The 27,929-nt window shown below is 44.5% G+C and overlaps 2 protein-coding genes across 2 annotated transcripts; one reads left to right on the top strand and one right to left on the bottom strand.

Moving 5' to 3' along the window:
• Window positions 1–69: 69 nt before the first annotated feature.
• On the bottom strand, window positions 70–9,683 carry PNP (purine nucleoside phosphorylase; the record flags this gene model as incomplete). Its single annotated transcript, XM_082005666.1, has 6 exons — window positions 70–287; window positions 1,228–1,418; window positions 4,324–4,499; window positions 5,905–6,008; window positions 6,287–6,456; window positions 9,661–9,683. 6 exons carry the CDS (start codon window positions 9,681–9,683, stop codon window positions 70–72), a joined length of 882 nt encoding a protein of 293 aa, XP_081861792.1.
• An 11,170-nt stretch (window positions 9,684–20,853) lies between these two features.
• CMTR2 (cap methyltransferase 2) lies at window positions 20,854–23,187 on the top strand (the record flags this gene model as incomplete). The annotated part of the gene is made up of 1 exon (XM_082005872.1): window positions 20,854–23,187. Exon 1 carries the CDS (start codon window positions 20,893–20,895, stop codon window positions 23,185–23,187), a length of 2,295 nt encoding a protein of 764 aa, XP_081861998.1. The 5' UTR covers window positions 20,854–20,892.
• Between the last annotated feature and the right edge of the window lie 4,742 nt (window positions 23,188–27,929).

The following is a 27,929-nucleotide window of genomic DNA, read 5'->3' as shown; positions in this document are numbered from 1 at the left end:
AACCAACAGCTCCCCCCCAGCACGTGCTGGTGTTCAGACGCTGCAATACGAACGATGAACGGCTGGAGGTCACGGGGAGTTTGTGCTTTCTCCCAGCTTGCCGAGGAGGTGTGTGACCAGTTTCTGCAAGGCTTCAGCCCGGACCACCGAGACGCGCAGCACTTCCTCGTGGTTGGCTTTCTCTTGACTGTTGTAGCTCATCACCACTTTGTTGGTGATGAGGGAGATCCCAAGGACACGGAGGCCACAATGCCTGGCTACAATTACTTCTGGGACAGTGCTCATGCCTACGGTAGCAGAGGAAAGGATGGTGATGAGTCAGGATTTACATCAAAACAAGATCTCTCCAAGGCTGCAAACCACGATCCCACCTTCAGCGCATGCCCTCGTCTCATCCCCCCACAGCTCTCTATCTCTGAGCTATGGAATAATTAAAGGCTGTGATACTTCTAAGGCTCCAAGAGTTGTAGCACTACAGTTACAACCCTGCTCAGCACAATAAACCACCCGCATTTGATTCCTGCACGCTACATCTCTCCTCAAGACGTGTCAGACTGCTTGCAGCCCTGCGAAGAGAAGTACTGATGTGCTGTGTCATTTGGCTCTTTTCTTCCTCGGCTAAAAAAAAAGAGCTACCGCAAAGAAAAACGGTTTTGTGTGAAGCTGAGCTCCTTTCCTCACACACAATGCATCTGCAGATATTAATGAATAGATTTCCATGAGCTGCCTCAGTGATGCAGGGGTCGAGTCGGAAGAATCATATGGATCGTGACGCTTCCCAACTGCATACAGGGAAGGCAAGGTATCGGTAATTTCCACCCCTAAACCATCAAGACTCTTAGGGAAGGCTGCTTTGTAGGGAAGAGGCACAGTGAAAATCCTTACAGTGTCAGAATTTTTAAAATAATAGAAAAGGACTTTATTTCTGATTGGGCCCCACTCAGTCCTACTGAAGTCAAGACATTTGGGAGATCTGTGTTTGGAAGATCAACACAACATTGTGCTGGGATCCCTGTCCTGGGCAGCCATAAGCACAGAGACTTTCTGTAGATCCATCCTAGAAGCTGCACTGAGCCACTGCAGAGCTAAGCAGAAATACAGAGCTCATGTCTCTAGGCCCAGTAGGCTTACCAAGAGTCACAGACTGAAGAAAGTCAGTCTTGAGCAGAATTAACCATTTAATCCATGTGCTCAACCACCCCTACCAGCCCAGCCCAGCCAGCTTACCCACAGCATCCGCTCCCAGCGCCTGCAGCACGCGGCACTCGGCAATGGTTTCATAGCAGGGACCGGCCAGCAGACAGTACACTCCTTCTCGGATGAAGCTCAGAAAGCCCAGCTCCTGGGCGCTCTCCATTGCCAGGCCGAGCAGATCTTGGTCATAAGCATCTGACATGCAGGGAAACCTCACTCCAAACCTGCAAGGCAGTAAAGGGCAGAACCATGCTGATATTGCTGCTGCTACCTCCCCTCTGTCCATTCAGTGATGCCCACCCTTTGGGGAAAGGGGAAGTGTTAAGGCCGGACCTGCTGTGGACGCAGGCTGTCTCATCCCGCCTTCATCATCAGGTGGCATCTGCCATCATGACATTCCTGCTAGACCTAATCTGCATTTGGTCCTGGCACAGAAAGACCATACCAAGCACAAGCTTGGAGACTCTTCTAGGACAGAAGTGTAATTCAGTTGCCCATTTGAGTAAGCCCAGTAAGTTCCACCTGCCCTCAGCTGCCTCCCCAGAGCATGCACCCATCCTGTAGGTCTTATATTGCACCTACAGACCCAGAGGATGGGTATTGGATACTCAGCAGAGCATCACATGGTATTAGATGTCTACATTTAGGCAACAGCATGCCACTCTAGGTGTCCTCCCTTGCAGGGAAATGGGGAGAGTAGAACACGTTGGAGCTCTGGGGGCCGTATCTTAGGTATCCTTCATCCTGTGCTTCCAGGCTGGTCTCTTGCTTGCTTTGGATCTTAAGGTAACAGCTCAGTCCTGTTCCTGACAGAGCAAATCCTACTATTGACTCAAGAAGAGCAGAAGTAGATGGCCAAGACTGGTGTGCTGAGCAAATCTGGAAAATAAACTCTCAGCCATGTTCACCAACTCAGTTCATTAGGAGTGGGCCAGGTCCCTCATCAAGGCTATTAAAGCTCCTCTTGTTTTCATGTTCTTCCAGCTGAATGTTTAGGGCAGTAGGTGGCTTATTTTATGTTTATAAACACAAAAACATTATATAAATAAAAAACAAACTTTCCCATCTGGTCTAAGGTAATAAGTATTCATCACCATGAAAATTGCTTCTCCTTCCTGAAGGATGGCCAGCAATGCAGAAGCCAATCTCTAATTTATTAAATTCAGTCCTCAGATTCTTGCCGTGTATTCCCTTTCCACATCATTGCCTCTAGTTTTACTCTGTTGTGCTTAGATAATTCCTTCCTGCTGGCTGAGCTGGACTGGATTTTAGGAGGAGTTTGCTCAGCTGAAGCCCTGCAATACTTTGAAAGCCGATTCAAAAAGACCTTTTGTCCATTTTGATGCCTTGGTCAGCAATGCAGAAGTCACCTCCCAGAGCACTGCAGTCTTCACCAGGAAGCTGCTCTTGGGAGGCAGACAGCTACGCTGCCTTTGAACGTTGTCCAGATGCAGTTATTATTTGCTTGGCGTTTCTCCTCCTGTTCCTCAGCACTTATGCAAGTCCACAGAGCTTTAAACACTCCTCCATGGGGCTTCTGTGCTTTTGGCCATTCGTTCCTCCAACCCACACCAGTACCTATGAAGATGTAAAGATGTTCCGCTTCAGATGGGTACCGTCCTCTTGCCAGTTGAAGCACAGAACAGCGTTTATTTCTCCCAAGGTAGTTGCTAGCACCTTTCAGGTTTCTTCAGAAGCAGGAGCCAGGTCTGGCATTACATCAGGAAGGAACCAACTTTAACTGGAAGCCAGGCAGACCACCTTATTCTCAGCCAGAACTTTCTTTTTGGAAAGACCCCAGGACAGTCCAGGTGCCTGCCCTGCAAACGTGTCCTTTTTTCAAGATGGAGGTACCAACCCAACAATGAATTTAACCATCTCGTTACCTAAACTCACTCTTTGCTCATAAACTACCACCTCTGTTGCTTGTCCTCTGGCTTCACATGCCTGGTGTTCATCTGGCTTCTCTCTTGCCAGCTTGGGTAGGAAAATTCTTGCTACTGTTATCTCCTTATAAAAACAATCCAGCCTCTTTCTTTCCTGCCATAAGGCTCTTGACAGCCCTGGATCTTTACTGCTTCCATGTTGACTTGCCTGGCATTTGACGTCCTCTCCTTTGCTCAGCCTAAATCTCCAGCAGATGGGTCCTCACACTCTTTTTAGTCCCATTCGAGAGCTAAATGAGGGCTTCTTTTTGTAAACTCTGGCCCATCTGGCATGTCCCCTCTCAGTGCTATGACCTTGCTAGTGCCGGTTGCCTTCCACCCTACCAGTCTGATGGTGCCTTGGCAGGGTTTTAGGATCATAGATAATTCAGGTTGCAGTGGACCTCAAGAAGTCATCTAGTCCAACCTCCTGCTCAGAGGAACTCTATGTCCTGGTGGCAACTGCAGTCCAGGGGTGACGATGTGTTACAAGCCCCTGTGTGCACAGTCTCTGCACCATCCACAGGTTAAGGATCCTGCTACAGAGCTACTATAGGAAACCTGACTTCCCAGCTCAGCCAGCAGCAGGTCGCTCTCGTAGATCTAGAGGTCTTCCAAGAGGCTTGCCAAGACAACCACCTCTCAACAGACTGATGCCTTCAGTGAATGCATGATGTTAACAAAGGCACCCCAGTTTACTGACCTGGATACAAGGGTGGTTATCAGGAGATGCAGAGATTTTATCTTTGCTCTGCTATCAACTTACTGCCTGGCCTCTGTCATATCAGTTCAACACCAGAAATGGCTATTGATAAATGCAGTTTACCAGATTGCTCAATTAAGAGGAACTAGCAGAGAGAGGGACTGAGAAGAAGAGACAGCAGTGGGTCTCTAACAGATGGGATGGCTGGCCATGTCAGGAGAAGGATCAGAAGCCTACTTTTATAAAACCCTCTGGAGGCTAATAAACTGATAAACTCCTTCTAGGTTGGAAAGAGTAAGCAACAACCAAGGAAAGGTGCTCTGGGAAGGCAGGGTGGGTGGCACAGAGCACGCAGCTATTACTCGAACTTTTCCCTTGTGGGTACCTGGAGCCAAACTCTACCTCTCAGTAAATATCTGCCAGCAAATACAACTGGCAGTCCTAGCCTGTGGCTAGAGGAAGAAAGGATTAATTGGTGACATGGAGCTGATGCCTTCTTACCTCTCATCGTTGGGTCCACGCAGCGGATTCTGCCCTCCCAGGCCAAACAGGCTGATGTGATCTCTTATGAACATGACGTCCCCCACTTGGAAGTGGGGATTCAGTCCCCCAGCGGCATTTGTGACAATCAAGACCTCCACCCCCAGGAGAAAGAAGACCCTGATGGGAAAGGTGACCTGCAAGAACCAAAGGCATACATGCAACGAGTCCTGCAATTTGTAAACAGCTGCTGCTACTACTACTACATCTGTAGTATCGCAATTCATGGACAGCTTAAGTGATGCAGAGAAGGGTCTATATGAGGCTGCAAGGAGACAAGACAACTTTTTCTCCAATTCTAAACATTCCTCTAATTTAATTAGAAAGAATTTTAACGTTTTTTTAAACCTCTTAAAGACTAACCTTGAAATGAATACCATTAAAATTCAAGCCCACATTTCCTACAGTCGCACTAAGGTCAACTAAATGCAGTACAAAAAGAATATGCAGCTAATTTTTCCTCGCTGCCAAGGTCTTGTGGAGATCAAACCACTGTGCTGATTGAAGTAACTACTCACGCACATGCACTTGGAGCGTAATTGGTAAACCAGCTTTTTGCAGCAATGATGCATCTCACAGCAGCATAGAGATTATTTTATTCATCTCATTTCATTCACATTAGTTCACTTCAGTGTCCTGCTTATCCAAAGTTAAGGAACAACTGGGAACTGGAAAAATCTTTTCTAAAAAGTTTGATTCGGAGGAGTCAGGAAGGAAGTGGGATGATACCTGCTACCTCTAAAATGCTAAAGAAGCTGTGAGCAAAAAATTGCCTAACTCTGGACATCACTTCTTTAAGAAATGAGTTAATTTTAATAGACAAACATGTTGTGATAAACCTAGTTTTGTATCAAGTGCATTTAAAATAGTTTTCTTGTATAAAAAGTTGAGTGGTGCCAAGTATTGCAGTTTATATCCAAAAGCAAATGGACCTCAGCCACAAGTGAAATATCAAAGCTACCCAAATAGAAAAAGAACACACAAAACTATCAGAAAACACCCATAATATTTACTTACTTGCTAACAGAAATGTACATGTGAATGTTAGGCAATATTAACAATCACATATGCATACGGATCTCTACATTAACTGTGAGAGTATACCAAGTTACACTAGCCAGAGTTCTTCTTCCTGGGGGGAAAAACTGTGCGCTATAAAAGTGCAAAAGAAGATTTAAATTATTCTTATCACTCAGTTTCCTGGTTGCTGACTGAAATCAGGATTAAAATGTCTGAGTTAAACTATGTAAATCAATCTGCCTTGTACGATACACTATTTTGCCTGGCAAGTATAACTTGGCTTGCCACTTTGTGTGGCTGCACAGCATCAGCTTCATCTAGCAGAAGCCAACTACCTCTCCGAGCTCCCAATTTTAGTTTTTGGGGAGAAATCTCAAACCTAAGCAAGATTCATTGCAAAAGCAATATAAGTTCATTGCAAGAGCTAACCTCCTGCAGCTAGATATCAAAGCAAGCAGTCACTTTTGCAGCTTTTACAACATATCTCCCGCTACGTGAATGATTTTCTTAATGAGAACTCACCGCGCTGACAGAGTATCCTTCGTAACAGTGGAAGCGTCCCTGCATACACACGCAGGGCTGTCCGTTCAGCTCCCCAAACAGCAATCTGCCAGCATGCCCTGCAACTGGAAATTAATAGTGTCATTTTAGCTACAGGTCTCGAGGTCTTTGACTTTAGAGAGATTTGTCAGTTGATGATTACGCATTACAGCGGGGCCAAGCGCTGCGAAACCGCGAGCTGGAAGTTAAACACTGTAGCACAGAAATACGTAGGGTTTTTTGCTGTGAACATTTCGCCACCGAGGGACTGGTTTGCAGACCAGTCAAGTGGTGCACATTGACTTGAGCTGTCTTGCTGCAAGCTGCCGATGGACGGGTTGCTGACGCCCTGGGTTGCGCTAACCTGTGCTCCGGGGGAAGTGAGGGATGTCCTCATACAGAAAGACTGTCTTGTTATCCAGCACATCAGCCAGACCTCCCAGTCCAGATCCGCAGATGATGGCAGTCTTCGGGCTCTGGACGGTACGTGCACGTAACCAATCCGCGGTTTCCTTATACACCTCGTAGCTATTTCTACAAAAGAAGAGGTCAGTGAGGCTATGAACCCATCCAAAGAACAAGCTTCAAAGGATAAAAGTCCTGAAAAGGTGCAAAGAAAAGGAAATTTCATTAAAACTAAAACAATAGGAGCTTCACTGCTGTTATTGAAGATGTTTCACTTCTAATCTGATATTTTACCCCTGGCCAGAGGCAAATCATTTGAATCCTCTTTGCCGGTTTCATCCTATAGCGGAAGAATGGCTAATGATGCCTAGATCACAAACATCACAAGGCATAGCCGCTCCTGCTTCTGATGGGCTCTGGTCTCTCCTGAGCTGCTGAGGGAATGCAAAAGCACAGTTAGACCGAGAAATTGCAGCCTGTATCTGTGTAGGTGGGGATATCCAGCCTGAGATGTGGCAATACAAGAGGATGAAAGTCTGAGGGCACCTCTACAGCCCGGCTGGGATGCTGTGCTGATGGAGTAGATGCTATCCTCTGCAATAAGTAGACTACTGGGACATGGGGCAAGCATCATCTACAGAGGTGGAGAACCCAGTCTTCCTAAGCGCTGAGTGCCATCAGCTCCCAGTGCTTCTTTCCAGGGCTGGTGACACATCTCAAACATCCACCTTTTCGATACCTTGTGGTTTCGGTACAGAAGGCTAAACATGGAGATTTTTTTTTTCATCTTCTCCCACAGGGTGGGCTGGGGGCCACACCTGCAGGATAGTCCTAGGGATGAGGCCCAGTGACATCAGTATGTCAAAAACAAAACCCAGGAATTTGGGCTCCTGGGCTTATGCAGTCTGATTTAAAAAGGGGACTGCTCAAACAGCTCAGCAAAAAAAAAAAATGTCTTATTCAGCGCTGAGGCACATTGCTAGAAGGTGGGATAGAAGTTGGTGTTAAAGCCTGTTGTGTTATCTGTCTTGTGGGAAGGGAGAGGACTTCAATTTTTAGGCCTGTCAGTCCAGTATTCAGATGCATTAATCCCAGTTTTGAAACACAATCGATAGCAGAATAATCCCATAATCCTGTTTCCAACAGGACAATGCAGATAGCTTCTGAAAGTCAATATCAAGGTTGATTGGAAACTCTCTTCAAAAGCAAGGGTACTGACAGCATTTCTACGTGGCAACTCAATCATTACCATTGATGAGTAGAATTAATGACTGCATATGGTGGTGGACTTGGTCACAGAGTGAACCAACACAGGTAGGGGCGGCAGGTCCTCTGTATGAAAAAGCTGATCTGCCTTAAGGCATTAAAGAATCAGATACTGCAAGGTTGAAGGTGATGTAAAATTGTCTGGAGATGCTGATAAGCAGTCACTGTCTGCTTCATGAATGTTTTTTTTTTTTTAATCAAGTCTCTTGTTTCCAGAGGTGGAAACCTTAGTCATGTCATGATTTTGCTGTTGGCAGCTTTAGAGGACATACAGAAAAGCTTTCAAAGCGATGCTCTGCACCGCAGGAGGTCTCGGACCATTGATGAAGTGGATTTGACTGTCAGTGCACAACTGGTTCCTCTAACTGGAAAATCAGATTGTCAGATAAAGGATCTCAATTCTGTTACAAACAACGATGTCAAAAATACCCGAGTAGGCCATTAACCTGCGATCCAATGAGAAGAAATAACTTCCATATGCATGAATTAAAATGAGGAGTCATACTTAGGTGAAATACTTTTCAAAGGAAAAGTCTGGAAATGAGAAAATTTATTTACCATAACATATTGTTGAATTTTCCAAGGGTACCATGAGCTCCCAAAATAAGCAGAAGCAATGGAAATGACATTAATGAAGCCTACGCTTGACTGACTATATTATCCCTCGCTCCCAGACAAAAGCTTGAAAAGTGCTTTACATACATTAATGAATGATTCCCCCCAATTTTTCTGTTGGATAACTGTAATCCTTGTTTAGAAATTAAAGGGAACCAGGAGAATTTTAATGTAATACTCAATCTTTTGGCGTACCTGTGGCAGGCACGAGAAAAGAACGAGGTCACCAGGATCTGCTCTTCCTCTTGACCATTAATCCTTTTTTTCAGTTTTTTTTTTTTTTAAAAAGGTGCACACACACTTGCAAAATAACCTTAAAGAATAGATATTATCCTCATATCCTCCCCAGAAAATTTGGGAGTGCAGGATGAATCCCACTCAATGTCTGCCAAATACATGGGGATTGACTGAGCTGTGCTGAGTTTGAGGGAATTCTTTTCCTTCTAAGCAGAAGATGTCAAAATATTTCTTATCCAAAGTAGAACTCAAGTGCTGCACAACGCTCCTTGCCCAAAAGGAGATTCAGCAGGCGCACGGGGGCCTTGCAGAGCCTTCTCCATCCCAAAAAGCTTTGGGCATGCCAGAGCTGCCCCCGGTGCTGAGAGCACAGTGATGCCAAAATTCATCTGCGGTGCCCTGCTTGCAATATTTAGTTTCTCAGAAATGTTCTGGCTGCACAGCAGCAAAGGGGACCGGCAGGCGCGGATAACTTCTGAATGCAAAGGAGATACCTGCTCAGCAGGAGCAGAGGGGGGAGTTTGACCTGTGGGTCACCAAACGCATCGTTGAGCCTGGAACTGCAATGAGCCCGAGGTCTGCGCAAGCTTTTTGACAGCCCGAATTAATACGTGTAGCACAAAGCCCCCCTATAGCTACTCCAACAATGCACACCTAATAATAGTGCTCAGTAGCATCGCTTTGGATTAAACCCCAGGATCAGCTGAAAACACAATCCCCTTTATTGTGACTGCTGTCATCCACCGGAGAAACGCATCTGTTGCAAAACACAGGACTGTCACCGATGACAGATCTTTTATGGCAGGAAACCACCCTCATTGTGCTTCTAAGGTTGGGTGAAAGCAAATCCATGTAAAAAGCAGACATACCCCATTAAACAGATGAAGCGTTCGGTTTCAGAGAGGGGCATACCGCCCGTGCGTATGTGCAGCGTACGCCTCTCGTATGCCACGGTATTTGCCTCTTCTGTCCCACAACCTTTCCCAAGGTCACCTGCCGTGGTCATTGCCATATTTCATAATACCAGCACCTGACACCGGCCAGATGGGCAGATTCCTCTGCAATAATAAGACGTTTACTTCTGAGCAGCGCTCGTCTGGCATTATGGAGTGCCCAGCAGGAAGAGGAGGAAAACAAGGCGAGGAAAAGCGATGCAATTTCTCTAGCCCCTTCCAGCTTGGATGTCTGTGCATCCCCTATTTCACAGCGCCTTACCTGTCTTCCTCAGCATAGGCCATCCTCCTCCTCTCTGCTTAACCGACAGAAGGGGATGGTTGCTGGAAATGGAGCTGCAGGGTTTTATTTGACCAAAGAGCAGAGGCCCATTGAACCCGCAGAAGCTGCTGCTGTCTCTGGCAGGGAGGCAGGGAGGTGTGTCCCAGCTTCCCTCCGCTTTCCCCTGAGCATCCCTAATCCCCGAGTAGGAGGGGCATGTTCAGGACATCTGCTTTTCTGGTCTCACCCCCATGACACATACGCTCTAGAGCTCTGCAGAAAGCTTACACACACGCGCTTCATAATGCAGATTAAGCCTGGAAAGTTCACACGGGCGCGCGCAACTTTTCAGCGGCCTCCCAGAAAGGAGCGGCTGACAACGGATCTGCGTAGGTTCGCACGCTCTCACGTCAGCTGGGAACCCGGCAGCAGTCACCTGCCCCTTTGCAGCTCAACCCCTGGAACCACGGCACGGGCTCAGCGGGAGAGCGCAGACTCCGCGAGATGGTCTGCACCGCCGACCGCCGCAACGAGACATTTCCTTCTCTCGCATCATTCCCTTCCCATTCTTTCACGGCAACCAGAAGCAGCGTCTCATGAGCTTTCCCCACCACCACCACTTTTTTTTTGTTCGTATTTGCCTCACCCATCTCAAAAGGAAATACTGCCTTGAGATATGCTAAACCTCTGTTTAGCGGATCACATTAAAGACGATGGGGCGGGGGGGGGGAAATCAGGGGCCCCAGTATCTGCCCCTTTAATTTTAGCTTTGTTTTATATGGAAATAAAGCTTAAAACAGCCTTGTCATATGGGTCTGTCCATGCAACAGTGCCTGATCCCAACAACCGAGATGAACCAGATGTTTCCAAGACAATCAAATGCCAAAAAAATTCATGAAAATTGGTGACAAGTAGAGACTTTACATGCCCCAGGTGGAAGGCTACAGCTACAATAGGCACTCACAGCTTACTAGATCCAGAAAGACCACATGGAAGTAGAATTTATAAATATCCCCCAGAAGGGGAAAAAAACCTTCATCAGAGCTTGTCAATCCCTAGAGAAATCAGCCAGGCCAAAAAAACAGCTTAGAAAATTGGGATACATATTTCAGGTCTCATAGCAGTACTTACTATTATTCTTATTAACGATATTTATTATTATCCATGTTTGCTTGGTCTTGAAGGACCCACACCAAACATCCCCTTGGCAGCCCCAGGAAACTCTCTCTGAGAACTTCAAAGTCAAACAAGGTAATAAATGCAGCAATAAAAACTTGGGCATTTTCAGAGAGAGATATACTTCATGTTGGAAAGCAGAAACCCGCAGTATCCCCCTTGATTCCAGCACAGGCTGGGAGTCCATAACAACCAGCAGGACAGAACCACAGAACAGTTTGGGTCAGAAAGAACCTTTCAAGGCCATCTAGTCCAACCCCCTGCAGGGAGCAGGGACATCTTCAACTACAGCAGGTTGCTCAGAGCCCCGTCCAGCCTGACCTGGGATGTTCCCAGGGATGGGGCATCTCCCACCCCTCTGGGCAACCTGGACCAGGGTTTCACCACCCTCAACATGAAAAACGTCTTCCTTAGATCTAGTCTCACCCCCCTCCCCCCGCCCCTTTTAGTTTGAAACCGTCACCGCTTGTCGTATCGCAACAGGCCCTGCTAAAAAGTCTGTCCCCATCTTTCTTATCAGCCCCCTTGAAGTACTGGAATGCCGCATCATGTGTCACAGCAAAGTTCTGTTGATAACAGGTATTTGTTGAGACACAACTGACTCTGAAGAAACAGAAAATGGATCTGAGCAGAAACCATAGGTGCCCCTTCCCCTCAAGTCCTCGACCTTCTCCTTTTCTTCCTCATGTTCACACTTGAACTTATTTACTTGCTCTTAGAAAACTAGAAAGCCTCTTCTACAAAAATCAGCAGGTAGGAGCGCTGCCATTTCAGGAATCAGTGCTGTGCCGGCATGGTGCCTATTGCTCTCAATTTGCTGGGGGCAATAAAAAAAAAATTAAGGATCTAATATTGCTCTATCATTTTCCCTTCTATGCTCTTTCTCGTTCTGATTTTACCACATTCCCCTCCTTTTTTAGATATACCTCCTTTTTGTCGTTTTCTCACATTCTTGTCTTTCTGAACCTTAGCCATCTCGGTCTCTGCCTCTTCGGTATATATTCCTCCTTCCCTTCAGCATTGTTTTTCTATAGAAAACACAGTAGGCTGATAGCAGAGATGGTTTTAAGTAGATTTAATTGCATCAAACCCTGTGTCCAAAGAGGACCCACACTGCTTGCCTTTCTACATCAGCCAATGGGCCAAAGGACTCCACAAGTGACTGTCACCCTAAGCAACACCTGCCTTAAGCTGGGGTCTTAGAGCCACTTCCCAGCTCCCTCAAGTTTTTTTGCCCTCTGGAAACCCATGCTCCTCTTGCCAGCACTCAGGACATCTTTGAAAGCCATTATTTGCTCTCATTAAGTGATATAGCCATGTTAAGCCCTTAATGTTGATTTTTCCATACAGTTGTTGTCAGCAGAGTTCTGATGCCTGCCAGATATGTTCCCTTGTTTAGCCTTAACCGGATTACGTTCATTAATCTGCTGCTTTTTTGCAAAGCAGACAAAGATCAGACAGCCTGAGAGCTCTTCCCAATTTGTTCTCAATGAAGACAATCTCCTCCCGAGTTTGGATATACATGGAAAACAGGATTATTGAAAAGGGACCATCATATCTATCTTTCTGCAGCCTCTGATATTTAACAGCAACAAAAGTTACTTGAGTTTTAACCTGTAATGGTGGATTGGCTGGACAAATACTAGATAAAGGTTCACTCCACTAGAAAAAGTAAATTTGAGCATTGAGGGCATTCATGCCAATAACACTGTAGAGAGGAAGAAAAAACCTAATTAAGCTTCACCTCCTGTACAAGTATTCCAAAGCAGATCTATAAAAAAACCAAGTTTATTCAATAGATTGCATAATCCTTAAGAAAGAGTATTGACAGTCTTCCATCCTGAAAGAATCCCAGTTGCCTCTTTCTGTATGTACATGTCTGCAAATTGTATCTATAATCCCGATCTTACTGACTTGGGTGTCATTCAAGTCGTGTCTCTGTAGCTAGAACTTCAACTGCTACAGGATGCAGATACAATCAACTGAAATAATTTTCTAATACTACTTTACATTCCTACAGCAATTTCTATCTAAAGTGATGTGAGGTATTTTGCAAGCATTTCATCAAACCATTTAATTAACGCTTTAGGGTAAGTCTCCCGCTTCTCTGTACGCTCACATTATCACAGCATCAAATTATCTTGCTGTCTTCGCACACGTACTGCGCATCACCCTTTTGGGGAAGGGAACTGAGCTGCAGAAAGATTAAGAGGGTGTCTACATAGCAGAGACCTTAAGTCAGCCTAGTCCAGCAGAGAGCATCCCCCCAAAGTCCTATAGGCATTACCATGTTCTCATGGGTGCAGTGCTCACCTTTACCTCTGTCTGGGGGGCATTTTTCCAAATTTCTATCAAATTTAGAAAAGCCAGGATTCTGCCTCAGTGTTTTGGAAGAAGGTAAAATGGATAAACCCTGGAAAGATTTTGCTTTTCTGCTGATTGCCTAAAGTGCAGGATCCAGGTTTGATTAAAAAAATACTAAATGCACTCTAAGAACTAATCAGGATTGTTGCAGCAGTTGGGAATCTCATAATTTCTTTGTACACTAGACACTAGTTTGTCCTATCCTAGACAGCCACAGGAGTGTTACTAGCCACAAGGAAGTGGCTAGTCCTTTTATTTATATATAAATCAAATTATATACCAGAAAAGTTATTCCCCTACAGATCATTTTAATAGAAACCTCTAGTAAGAGCTCCCTGAAGTGATGTGCATGCTGCTTGTCGTGCGTCTTCAGGAAAGAGACCTCTGACCAGAGCGAATGCAGAAAAGGGATGACCAGGGAACAGAAAACTAGGCATTCAAAAAGCTTGTCATGGTTAGCTGAGCAAAATCAAAACTAAGTAATGCTCCAATGACAGCCTGAAAATGTTACCATGGAGGCAGGAGAGATACAGAAACTTAAAACAGCACTAGGGAGCTGGGGAGATGCATGTTCAGTTAGGCTAGATGTCTGAAAAATGCTTCCAGCTACCCAAAGTGTGCGGTCCTGAAGAGCCCTCCTCTAAGGGTAGCGGGGCTTTTAGGATGGAGGTGAGGGTTGCATGATGTTCGCTGCCAGGGAAGCAGACACAGCATTCAGGAATTGTATGCGAGCTCTGTAAAAACTCACCAGCTTTGTAAGACCTGGGCAGAAAGAGAAAGTAACTTGACCAAATCTGTGAACAAACGATACCACAGAAAACAGGAAAAGCAGAGATGTCCTAAGACCAGCCAACATTTCCATCTTCCAGCTCTAGGAGAGGTGTCAAAGGCTAAAGGATAAAGACTGGGATTGTGGCCACGGGAGTTTGTGGAAATGAAAGTGCTTGTCTCAAGGAGCTCAGCAGGGACAGGGTGTAAAGAAAAGGATCATTTGGGAATTTGAGAGAAGGGAGTTGTACTTTCTGAGGGATAGAAACAGCACAACCGGGGATCAGCCATATGACAGGCTTGGGATGAATGGATGGGCTGTGAAAGTGCTTTGAGGCAGGGAGAAAAATCAGAGCGCTCAGGGGAAAAATGCAGTGAAGGGCTGCAACATCACTTTAGTGAGGATAAGCGGAAAAGAAGCCATGGATCCTGGTGGACTAAGAGCCTACAAAAGGCCAGAGACCCCTCTGGCCTACAAGACATACAAATAACTTTGGAAAAACATGAACTAGAAATTAAGGAAGAAGAAAGAAATGCTTTCAAGCCCTGTCACAGACAAAACAATCCTTAAAGACTTAAATGGTTCAACACAGCTATATGTATCACTAGTGATTCTTGAAATAGATTTATTCCCTATTCAACACAGGTAAATACAGTTCTTATCCCAGCACTGCAGCCAACTGCTGGCCTGGAGCTCTGAGTATGCTTCCTTAGTCTTATTCTTAAGACTTCTCCATGGGAAGAATAAGGACACTTACCCATGTTGGGACCACACAGTTTATTCTGTTCTGCGATCTGGTTTTCTCTCACTAATCGAGAATGCTTTCACACAGTGGAGCTCGAGGCCAGACCTTTCACTGGTCTCCAGAACCATGTTCCTGCTTCCCCAGAACCTCCTCTTTGGAAAACACTGCTTTCTGGAGGTCAGCAGGTGAACATACTAGCCCTTGTAGCCACGGTCCATCAGGATGTATTTATCCTGTCCCAACAGGATCAATGCTTTCTTGTTTGTGGTGCAATAATGCCACAATATTGAAGGGTCTATAGGTTCTGCCTTTTAATTTCAATTTCAGTGATTTTTTTTTTAAAGAAGCAAAGGTTAGACAACTGTAGATCACTTTACTAATTGCCTATGTTAGGCATTGTTTACTCAAGGTCTCACAATTCACTTGCACTATAGCAGACCACGGTTGCAATGCCTCCAGCAAGGAAAGCGAACGGCAAACCTGACCTTGGACTACAAGCCAGAGGCAGAACAGGACCCTTTACGGATTAGTCCCCAAGGTCATGCCAAGCCACTGCATTAAGTGCTACCAACCTTCCCAGCCTCAGGCACCACGTACCCATTTCTTGACATAGCCAAGAGCCACAAGACCTGTAAAATATGAAAGACAACCCCAGACAAGCCTCAAAGAGTGCAAGACGGCAATGGCTCCTTGATACACTTTCGTACTGCAGGAGAGGGCTCAGCTGTATGCGCAACTGGTTCTAGGCAAATCAGCAGCATGAACCTCACAGTCCCATGTGGATGGCTGCCTCCTCCTGGCATGGGCTCACATTACCCGGGTCATAATGTAACCCCAGCGTGGAAATCACAGCTGAGCCTTTCAGAAGCCCCATGGCAGCCTTTCAGTTTTAACCCAAAGTATTCCTCTAGAGCTGCCTACAGTGAGCTTTAAAAACGCACTGGCATAGCCAGACCTACAGGTACATACGCAGCCAGATCCTCTAGAGATCTCAGGAAGGCTGAAGCTAGGTGGGATTCGTGCAACTGAGGGGCCTTTGCAAATCCCCGTGGGGAAGCTATCAGCTAAAAGTATCCCTGTAAATCTTTCTTTCACCTTTGCTAGTTGCTCTGTACTTTTACAAAAAATAAAAGAAGGCTGTAACCTCCTTTATCTTTAAGAGACCAATGCTATCTCCCTAACCTAGGAATATCTTGCATCCTGCACAGTGGTAGCTAAAAACACGGTGAGCCTTGATCCAAAACTACACATTTTTGGGGCTGGTCTTTATAAGCAGGGTGAGAAGTGCTGCTGTCCTGTATGGATCTATCTTCCAGGGCTCAGCATACTCCCCCAGGTGCCTTCCTGTATATCCAATATCATTAAAACTCTCCAGCAACACTCCTCAAGTCCATCACACAGCATGCTTATACTATACGTGCATTTTACTATTTTAGCCATGAAAAAGGTCACAAAATAAACAAGACTACTTTCTCCTTAACTTCTGACATGTAACTGCACAACGTTTCTTTAAAGACGGATACTTCAGAACTTCCACTGTTAGAGCTGTACACAAATATTATGACCTGATAAGGAGAAGGAAAGAAGAGCAGCTATTTATTAGAAGATTAGTTCCACAAAAGTGGAGCTAATCCAGGAAGAAAGTCCTGTGTTCCCATGTTCCCATTTTCAGCTTCTCACATGGATAGAAGAGATTATTTCACACAAAATGCAAGTATCTACTTGAATTTCTGCTTTGACTTGAAAGTATTTAGGAAAACATAGGAGAAAACTGAAGTTCACAGGCCAAAACAAAGGTTTAATTCCAAAAAAGGCAACATTTTTCTTAAGCACTTGTATTACTTTCAGCTGGGAATCTTGTAATGTTGCATGCTCAGTGATGAACTGTTCCCCCCTGTATTTTGGGAAAACTTATCTTCAACAGTCCAGCAGATTGTGACACTGAGATGCTACAAGCTGTACTAAAAACCTCGCAGGGTATGACAAAAAAAATGTAAGTTTTACTTACAGACCGCTTCCCCTCATGTACTGAATTGTAGTTGCCCTCTTGCTGATATTATCCAAACACTTAAGAACCCAAGAGCACATGAAAAAGTAATTGAAGTATTTAAGAAAAGATGAAGAACAATCAACTCTCAATTGTCCACAGACCTCAGCCCATACGAGTCTCGTAGCTGGTATATGAGCATGCAGGAATAACAAAAGGAAGGTAACGGAAACATCACAGCATTACGGAAGATATGGGAGAAAGCCAAAACCAAAGGAAAGCTCTGCCCACGTTTCTACTACAAGCAGAAGGAAAATACATTTTAGGCTATAACATAACCCTGAAAAATCTCATTAATTTTAAATTTTCTTACATTTAAATTTTTAATTAAAATTAAAAAATTTTAGCAACAACATTATTGCATACCCTGTACAATCAAAGGGAGACCACAACAGGCACCAGAGACCCCACAATATCCTCAACTACCTACCTCACTAACTGCTCCTCTGCTTTAATTAATTTGTTCCAGATTCCCCCCCACCTTTAAGTAGCCAAAGATGTTGATTGACTGGAAAGTGATTTTCAAACAGGCCAACCAAAGGGTGAAGAGGCATTGCAGACATACATATAAGTATTCCATCCACCCCATGCTCTTTCTCTTTAGGTGCAACTTCTTTCTGATAAAGCAGCTAGTAAGTATCTTTTTGTCATAGTGTTTATCAGAGGTAAATGCAGTAGTTTTATTTTTAAAAATGCTTTTTCTTTTTTCAAGGGATTTAAAGAGTATGTTTTAGTCTTGTACTCATGTTTGTAGGTAGTGCAGGATTTTTTCTATATTTCAAGTTCCTTCTGTTTTGTGGCAATATTCCTTTAATTTAGAAAGCAAATAAATGGTTTAAGAGGGGGCAGAGATATTGTCTGCTTATAGATTTATGTATTTAGTTATAACTTTAATACATAAGTTTTCTAATGTATCCAGAGCAGGAGAAAAGATAATTTACCTATGTGTAATTGTTGTATTTTTAAGCTCGATATGCCAAGCTTTTTTACCAACATCTACCTTATAGCAAAATTTTCCCTAGATATATTAGTTCTGGAGTCCCTTGTACTCATAGCACCAAGTTTTTGTGCTAGAACTAATTCTGGCGCAGGGCTGGATTATGCTTTATCAAGGAGAAATATGTGAGGGTGCAAAAGTCAATAGCAGCAAACCTGGCATTAAAGTGAAAGGATTTCTGCTAACTCATGCTACATCGTTGGATGTTGTTCCCAAATGGGCTGGCAAGTGCCTCATTCCCTAACTAAGGAAAATCCTTGCAATCTTTAAAACCCCAAGAGCAGCTTGCACTCTCTATCTGTGGTAGTAATTAATCTGCTTTGACCTTCCTGCCTCTAGTTACATATTAGATGCTGTTTTGCTGTCTAGAAAGCGTGTGTTTCCATGGATGCTGCAATGGATGCTTGCTTCCCCTTGTATTGCTCCATTAATATTTCAAGGCTCTTGCCTCCTGCTAACCCAAGTTGGGTGTAACAAGTCTCCTGGGGATTTAGGAAGGGCAGCAAAAGTGGGTTACCCCGCGCAAGAGTTGTCTTAAGTATCCACTTGTGGGTTACAGAGGCCACAGTGAACTCCTGAGGAACGTGGCTGCGGACTCGAGAGATGGAGGCTGGCCTGGAGAACGTGTGCTGAGATGCAGCACCTACAGGGCTGGGAGGTGATGGTGCTTTGCTCTGCCTCCTCCTTCAGCTACATCTGGCTCCGCAAGGCACCTGTGCTGAGTCTTTAGGCAGAAGGATGCCAGGCACTGAGCCCCAGCCCTTCCTCTCCAGTGGGTTGCTAGCAGATCACAACGAAGCTTTCCTCCTGGTTTTTCTCTGAACAATCTGTAAGTATTATCGTGTGGTAAGTGGTAGTTAAATAACTTCTACAAATGCTTCTTACTTCTTTTGGGCTGTACTACTGCTGGGAGGGGGCTCCTCCACTGCCCTCCTTGCAGAAGCAAGCCAGGTCAAATGAGCAGGCTTTTCTGGCGAAAAGCAGCCTGCTTTTTAGCTCCCGTCAATGAAAGGGCCTCGAACGGGCGACCTGCCCGAGCAGCCTTCGCTTGGGTAATGCGTGCCCTCGTTGCTCCTCACCCTTTCCAAGTAGGAACAGTGATGGGTGGCACTCCCTGCTGAAAAATCCCTCCGTGCTTACTGCAAAGGAGAAGATGGCAGGGGAGGAGGCGCCTGAGGCGCCCCGCCGAGGTGAGGGCAGGGCGGCGGGAGGGGGCCGGGCCTGCCTCGCTTGCCGCCGCGCCGCTGCAGCCCGCCGGGTAGGAGCGGCGCTTCGCACTAGGCCGCGCGGCAGCCGCGGCCTCGCGTAGCGAGCGGGCGGTGCGGGGAGGCGCCTCGGCCGGGAGCGGCTCTTACGAGGGGCCGGGGCCGGAGGGAGGCGGCTGGGCCGCGCCGCGGCGCGGGGTGGGCTGTGCCGCGGGAAGGGGAGAGCGGGCGGCCCTGTGAGCCCCCAGCGTCTGCCGGGGCTGACGGCTGGGTAAGGGCCGATCCCGGAGGGAGCTGGTGTGCGGGTCGCGGGCCCGGCGCTGGGATGCGTGAGGAGGAGCCCAGAGCACTGCAGCAGGCTTGAATCGAGTCCGGGGCGACGGGGACTGGAAATAATTATAAAAAAAGCAGGTGATTGCCTTCTTTCCTTGTCATGCTTTGGATGATAACTTGTTCGGGGATTTGCTGGTGTGAGCTGTAACTAAAAGTCTCTGCTCATAGTTGGTATTTAAAAATGAGGTAAAATTACTTCAGGGCGCAGTCCTGTGTTTCCCTCAGTCTTCCCCTTCTCCCTGGCACATCTTGTGAGAAAGGACTCGGTTACAAATCAAAATACATCTGTACAGAGGAAAGTGAAACTACACTTACTGAAAGGCAGTGGAATTGGGGAAATGAGATGAAATTTCACCTTGTGTGTATATAACCACGTGCTTTTTCTCAGAGGGCTGATGGTTATGAGAGGAGACGGCTCTGTGGGTTCAAGGGGAGGAATGAAGTGTTTAGGTTGGCCATTCTTTGTCCTGTTTGCTTCCAAAGGTTTTTTTTAACCCTTTCAATTTTAATCCGGTTTTTCCCCATGCTAAACTTTTTTGTAACACTTAAGATCATTGTGTTTTGTATCTGAGGGAATGGGGTGGTTAAAATGATGGTGCTGAGAGATTTCCTGTCTCTTGTGGTAATTTTGATTAAATTCTTTTGCTTAAACGAACATCTTCATTTTGAATAGATTGCTGGCTGGCTGCTTTCTGGTTAGTGAACCTAACTCCTGCCTTGTGCTGTGCACCGGAGCAGATGGCGGCAGATTTGTTAGCTCTGTGCAGAGCATGCTCCTGTTAGTCTGCCTTTATCCACTCTGAGCACAACACTTTGCTCTGCTTTCTTTGTTAACGTCAAACACGAGTTAGCATTGACCACAGATGCCAGAAAGTCTCTTCTCGCTTTAGATTTATCACTGTTTTCAGGTGGGGAAGCTAGGTGTAAGGATTTGCAGTGGCCTAGCAGAGGAGAGCTATAGTGCTGAGCACAGAAAAGGGGTTTTGCCTGCAGGCTGGTGTTAAACCTCTTGCTGGGGTCCCTTCAGCTAAAGGGTTGCTATCGGGGGGGTGCCAGGGAGGGGGCTCTCCTGGCATCACACTGGGTGTGAGGGTTAGCTGTTAGGAAGAAATAGGAGGAACAGGTGTGTGCCCTCCAAGCTGCCTTTGGTTGTGGCTCCCCACACTGTGAGAGAGATGGATAAATCGTGCCATAATCGGATGAAAAGATTTCGCGGCCACTTGGTTAATAGCTTGTGGGATGTTCTTTTGTGACTGAGAGATACTTGTACTGTTAGACCTATGTAGGGTATTTGCAGAGTATTCGGAGGTTGGTGAAGAGCCAAAGCAGCAGCCAACTCTTTACTTTCTATGTAAACAGAGTGAAGGATGATAGAACCTCCTGATTTCCAAATAGCCTTGTTCAGGATAGCCCTCATTTATTTTCCTCATGGGTGCGTGATCCTGTGAAGTATCTCTCTCCTTCAGGAATACAGAGATTAAACAGGAGAAGTTTTTGTTTTTTAAAGAAACCCTTTGCCTATGTATATGCATGTATGGTTGGAGTGACATTGTTTCTTCTCCCCTGCTGTCCTCCAGGTTGTGAATCAATCCAAGAATGAACAAATGTAAGAAGCCTTATGCTGACCAGACTGCAAACCTTGAAAAGTTCAGTCCTGAAATTGTCTCTGAAATTGAGAAGCTCTTTGCAAAGAAATTTTCTTACACTAAGCCAGTGACTAATGAATGGCAGCTGCCAGATCCCAATGATGCTTTTACGTGCGATCACAAGGAATTCAACTCACTCCTGGCTCTGAAGGACTCGATGAATGAAGTGAAGAATCAACTGAGTGATAAGAACCTGGATGAATGGCATCAACACACCTCGTTTACCAATAAAGCGGGGAAGATAATTCCTCATGTGAAGAAATCTGTGAATGCTGAGCTGTGCACCCAGGCCTGGTGCAAGTTTCACGAGATCCTCTGCAGTTTTCCCCTTCTCCCTGAAGAAGCTCTTCAGGATGGAGAACTAAATTCTGTCCACCTCTGTGAGGCACCTGGAGCTTTTATAGCCAGCCTCAATCACTACTTGAAATCCCACTGCATCCCTTGCGACTGGAATTGGGTAGCTAATACTCTAAACCCGTATCATGAAGCAAACGACACCCTTATGATGATCATGGATGACCGTCTTATAGCAAATACGTTGCCTTGGTGGTACTTTGGCCCCGATAACACCGGTGATGTGATGACATTGAAACATCTGACCGGACTTCAGAACTTTGTAAGTAATATGACCACAATTCACTTGGTAACTGCTGACGGCAGTTTTGATTGCCAGGGAAATCCGGGTGAACAGGAGGCTCTTGTCTCACCCCTTCATTACTGTGAAGCAGTCACTGCTTTAATGATCCTGGGCACTGGAGGATCCTTTGTTTTGAAGATGTTCACGCTGTTTGAACACTGTTCTACAAATCTCCTTTTTCTGCTCAACTGCTCGTTTGAGGAGGTCCATGTCTTTAAGCCAGCCACTAGCAAAGCTGGAAACTCGGAAGCCTATGTGATTTGTCTTCGTTATATGGGCAGAGAAAGCATTCATCTGCTGCTTTCTAAGATGATACAGAACTTTGGAACAGAAATGGTCAACAAAGCGCTCTTTCCCCAGCATATGCTACCAGAATCTTTTCTAAAAATACATGAAGAGTGTTGCATGTTCTTCCACAAGTGCCAGGTAGAGACTATCTCTGAGAACATCCATCTCTTTGAGCGCATGGAAAAAGCGGAGCAGACGAAACTGAACAAGTTGAGGGACTGTGCAGTGGAGTTCTTCATGCAAAGACTTCATGTGAAACCCATTGCCAGAAGTAACTGGCTTGTCAAGAAATCTCAAACCGGTTGCAGCATGAATGCCAAATGGTTTGGGCAAAGAAACAAATATTTTAGTACGTACAATGAGAGGAAGATGCTGGAAACCCTTACGTGGAACGATAAAGTGGCAAAGGGCTATTTTAATCACTGGGCTGAAGAACACAGTTTAGATAATGCTGGTAAAATGTGCATCTTGGAAGGATCGTCTTCTAACCTCGAGTGTAAGTTGTGGTATATCTTGGAAGGAAAAAGACTGCCAGTGGTAAAATGTTCTCCATTTTGTGATGGTCAAGTCTTGGAAAACCTTAATGAAGCTGTGAACGAATTGGTGGGGGGGAGACTGAAAAGCAGACAAATGCTGCAGACTTGTCACTCGTGTGAAGTTCTTCCTGGGGAACTGATACTGGCAGAAGTGTCTGATCTTTCCAGGTGTCATCAGAAAGTCCTAAATGCAAGATGTAGTGACCAATTCAAGTGCCTTGTGGTGGGCTTTCCATCCCTCTGCAATACTGAAAGCCAACCCAATATGGAAATCAAGCTCCTGGACTCGGCCACGTTGCTGACTTTCAGCTTCTCTTTGCTTTATGATGGAGAGCCGAAGTACCAGCAGCAGCTTTTGGAGTGCATTCTGCGTTCGTTGAATCAGCTTACAGCAGGAGATGCGTTGATTTTGCCCATTCTCTGTTGTTTTACACGCTTCACAGCTGGCTTGGTCTTTATACTGCACTGCTGTTTCAGATGCATCACGTTTGCTTGTCCGACCTCCTGTGAGCCTCTGAGGACCAGTGCTGCTTTGCTCTGCGTTGGTTACCGAGGCCTCCCAAACCTGGTTGTTGAATATCTGCAGCATCTGAATAAACTAACGAGCTCTTTACTAGACACGGACTCCCCCCAGCAAGTTTTGCAGTTTGTGCCAATGGAGGTTCTCCTCCAAGGCAAGCTGTTGGAGTTTTTATGGGATTTAAACACAGCCATTGCAAAGAGACAGCTCCACTTGATTGTGCAAGCTAAGCAGCAGCAGATGACTAGCAATATTTCACTTTAAAATAATTCTAGAATTGAGCAAGCTGCTGCTAGACCTTGTTTCACAGGCAGTTAGAAGGTGTTGAAAGCATTGTTAATGCGAAGGTAATGTTACTGTAAAACCTTGGTGTGACATTGTTAGTGTTGGGAGGATGTTTTGAACTGTAAGTCCCACTTGGCACCGTGTTGGCCTGTTGTACGGGAACCTGAGGCTTCATCTCAAGCGTGGGGGACTTGGCAGGGACAGCACTTGAGGTGGGAGAAATTGTTTCTCCTCTGTCACAGCTCTCCCTCAGCATATTTCTTTGTGCCCCACCGTTGGCCAGAACTGTGGGCTTCATGATGAGAGGTGGTGTGGTGCTTTATACGTGTTGCATCAGGCCAGATCATGGGGGACCCTGTTGTGTCTCAAAAGGCTTCGTTAAAAATTACTGCCTGTAAGCAGTAGCAGAGGTGTCCACAGAAAGATGCTCTTTGGTTTTAACTTTGTTTTTGTAAAGAGCAGCAGGCTGTGTGGTTTTTGACAGGTTATTGTATGGCTTTGTCTCCCCATCGATGAATGGGCTGTTGCAACATTATTTTGAAGTGGTTTATGAGTCCCCCTTAAAATAATTTGAGACTCCTGAGTGAAAATTAAGACTTGCATTTGTCTATGGCAGCAGCTACTAATGAGGAACTGCTGAAAACATGATCATGCACAGCTTTGTGTATCAAGGAATACTTTGGGTACCACTGCAGGAGCATTAAGCTGAGGAAATGTGGTAACTTTCTTTGGGAAAGTATGATTAAGGTTTGTTGGTTCCCCTTAAGATAAAAATGGTGAAATTGGTAACTGTTCCTTTAAGGGAGTCAAATTTTATTTTCTGTATTGCTCCTTTGAGAGCTAAATTTTGAGGCCTAACTTGAATGTATTAACATTTAGTCTTAAGGTTGTAGTTTAAGTGGAAAAACCTGCTCAGAGGGAGAAATGATGTTTAAAGGAAAAATGGCTTTGCTGTTGATATGTGCAAGATTTTGTAGAAAAAGGTCGAAAGAGTGGAATTAGCAAGAAGGAAAATATAGTCTCCTGATGAATTACCATGCACCTTCTGGAAGCACTTTTAATCATATAATGTGGGAGCTTGAAGGATAATTGATTACTGGTAAGGATTAAAAGCACTGCTGAAAAACTGTTTTGTCTAGAGGTGCTGCACATTTAATGGGCTTTTTTGCTATGTTGATTGGGGCAGAGTTGAATGCATTTAACAGTTCATTTTTTTAATTTAAGAATTTGATAGGTGAATGAGTTGATGGCTCAGGTCTAATAGAGAAGATTTTCTAAAAATCTTGCTTTGTGCAGTTGCATGTGAACGGAAGCTTTTGTTAGGCAGGTTCTAGGATTGGCCGTTGGCCATTTTAATTTATTGAAATGAACTTGCTCTTTTTGTTGTGAGCTGAGTCATGCTTCCTCTCTCAGCCCAGGAAGGAAGGGAACAGAGGCTACAGGTTGGGATAATATATGCAGTAATAGCATCATTTTTGAACCTGTAAACTCAGGAGTGCAAGCAGGGCCACGGATGAATTTCATTGCGGAATAAAAAAGAAATACTGAAACCAGAGTAAAGGAAGGAAGAAATATTGTAGAAGAATGGATGATGAGACTGATCACCTGTAAAAGCGTTAATTTGAAACAAAAAGCAGGCTAAAGATGCCATCCACCAAAGACCCCTCTTTCTCTGCTGCTTTTTCAGAGGTGATTAATGCTTCTGAAACTCCCACTGAGCTGAAGCGTTTAGAAAGATTTCTCTTAAAGTCTTACTGCATTTAGCCCTGTAAATGAGAGATTTCAGGTGCATGGGTGTGCTTGCCCTGTGATATTGTGCTGTGGAGGCAGGAGTAGCCAGAAACATCTCATCTAGTAGGTACTATAATAACTTGGTTTTCTTCTTTCTAATGTTAGTCTAATATTTTTAAATTATTATTTTATAGCTACAGTAAAATCCTGAGGTGACTGACAGGCTGTGAGAGAAAATGCATTTATTTTTTTCAAACTTGCCTTGGTCTGTTCTGCACATCTGACAAACTATGCAGGCTTCCTTGAGATTCCTCCCATCCCATCATTCCCCATATCATCAGAGAGCCTCCCTCTTCTCCTAAATTTTTAGGAGAAAACATTTTAGATGGTCACAAAGTTTTGGGGGAGTTAGGATTGTGTACTTCAAGATACCCTAGACTGAGCTAGTGGGGAAGTGTAATCCATCTCTTTGGAAGTACCCCCCCAAAAAAAATGTGTGCAAGCCTTCCTGTGGAAAGCCAGATCTCTAAACTGAAGAAAATTCAACATCTTGAGGATACTGATGCTTTATTTGCTCTGGAACTTTTTTGTTGGCAGACATGGGGAGATGACAGGAGAAATGCTTTGACAGCAGCTGCTCTTAAAAAGAAAGGATGTGGTTTGGAGAGGTTTTTTTTAATTATTGTTGTCTTGATGGCAGTAGTTTTAAAGTTAGGAATGACACTTGTCCTTTTAATTGTGAGAATCCTGCATTGTCCTAGCTGTCTTTAGACCAAAGGTTTCTTTGAGAGAAGTGACACTTTTTCTGTTGTGACTTTTGGAATATGTGAGAATGCACAGGAAGAATGTATTAACCTTTGGGGAGAGGGTCTGATGGCTCCTGCCTTCATTTGAGGCTGTCAGTTTTTGGCCAATTTGATTTTGGGTGACACCTGATAAAGTGTCTCAGTATTCTGGCTGCTTTTAAGTTTGGTGTTTTTTTACATGTTTGAAGATGAACTAGGTATTGCTTTTCATAATTAGGAGCTTCAGGTTTCACACAAGGGAAAATAGAGGGGATGGAGAGTATAAATTGGTTATGATGTGATTGAGATTCATGCAAACTTGAGGTAAGTTTAGTTTTGCAGCCCTGCTGTTGCGGGTTTCTAATGAAGGACCGATACCTAAGCCCAATGATTAACTATGAGCTATGTTATTTTTCTGAAACTTTTTGGATCTTTTGTTTTAAGCTGGTGTAATGTTTTGAAATGAGTTGCATGAGGGTTGAATGAATTGGGTCCTCTATGTGAAAATGCTGATTTTTTTTTTTTCAAAGTTCCATTAAAGTTGAAAGACTTTCTACTTATTTTTACTAATTTTTTATTGTATTTAGATTCACTTGGATGTGCAGAGCTTGTATGTGTTCTTGCCACTGGCTTTCCAATTTAATTTCTAGGGAACGTAATGAAATTTATAGTATGAAATCCAGTAGTCTATTAAAAAGGTACTAATTGGTATCTATTAATCTTAATTTAAGCTGGATCTATCAAATTACTAGTTGTAAAAGTAAAATAAGTAGCAGAATTGTATTCTATTAGAAAAACAACTTGGGTCTTGATGGGAAGGGATTAATATTGCTTATGTAGAAAGTAGGAGAAAAGAAAAACACACCTTGATTTCTGGCCACGGGGCTGAGTGCTTTAGGATGCAGAATAACATCAGATCCTTGATTCACTGGAAGCAAGGACTGACTGGTGAGCTGAAGCTTCAGAGCCTTATTACTGTTACCATCCCTAAAACCCATCTTCTGGCATCTCTTTAATTTGTGGTTGATTTTCAGCATGTTAATTTTTGGTAGTGAAGTGGGGGAAATCCTGTGTAACTTTTCTTACCATTTTGGGCGGTATGGAATGGGTTTGTTTATCAGTACTCATCCCCATTTCCCACTTTTAAACCAGAGCCTCTAGATATTCGGCTTGTAGCCTTTGAATATCAGCCTCTTATTTTTTAGCACTTCAGTGAGTGAAGACTGAGATGAAAATTTCCTTGCCAAAGTCTGGTAATGGTTTTTCCGTCTCGCTTGTGCAACTGTTTTCATGAATGCTGTGCCGATATCCTTAGTTCCAGTTTTTTGTGCACTTCAGTCACTTGACAGAAGGATCAAATGGAGCTGTTTATGCCAGAAATGCGCTCAGCCCATGGCAGCTCACTGCTTCCTCTGTAGGCAATAATTTGGATTGCCATTGAGCCCTCTCTTGTGACTCCTTATGGGTCCAGAGCTGATTTCAAGTCTTAAGAATGAAATTTGCTAAAAGAATTAGCTGGTGGCTGTAGACACTTATGCTTACAACAAGCAGAACCTTTAGGAGACATTTAAATGCAGGAAACTTTTCCACCAGCCAGGAGAGGCTAATATGTGTGCAGCTGATGGGATTTGCTAGCCTTTCCTTGCTAAAAAAAAAACCTTTAAAAAAGGCTTTGAGGCATAACCACCTGAACAAGCAGTTCACCAGTTGTGTGCTGCCTTTCTTGTACACATGGGTATGTTCATGTCTGGATGTGTGGAAAGCCCCAGGAGGGTACAGCCATGAAGCTTTTGCTTTGTAACTAATCCAGGTGTGCTTTTGTTTTGAAGGTTGTATATATTTTTCTAAGCAGATAAAGGGATCTTGGTTTGTATGGCTATTGCATATTTTCATTTGGTCAGCAAATGAGTGTTAAAAGACTTGTTTTTTTTCCAAAGGAAAGGAAAAAAAAAAGTTATTTGGAGAAAATAAAGTACTTTATTTTACATTTTAAATGTTGCTATTTAAGTGTTTCTTTACCCAAATGTGAAACAAAACAGTGAAGCACAGTAGCAAGAAGTCTGGGGAGGTTTAATATTTCTTTTTTATGCCACGGCTTCCTCATCTTGCTGTTTAGATCCATCCTTAGTGGGTGAAGGGTACAGGGGCATTGGAGCAGCCTGCTCAGTTGTGATGTTTGGTTCTTACTTTCTTTAACTGTCTTTA

This window comes from Phaethon aethereus (assembly GCF_964289735.1).
Source record: "Phaethon aethereus genome assembly, chromosome: 13".
In the NCBI taxonomy this organism is placed as follows: Eukaryota; Metazoa; Chordata; class Aves; order Phaethontiformes; family Phaethontidae; genus Phaethon; species Phaethon aethereus.
This window is presented reverse-complemented; position numbering and strand designations above follow the sequence as displayed.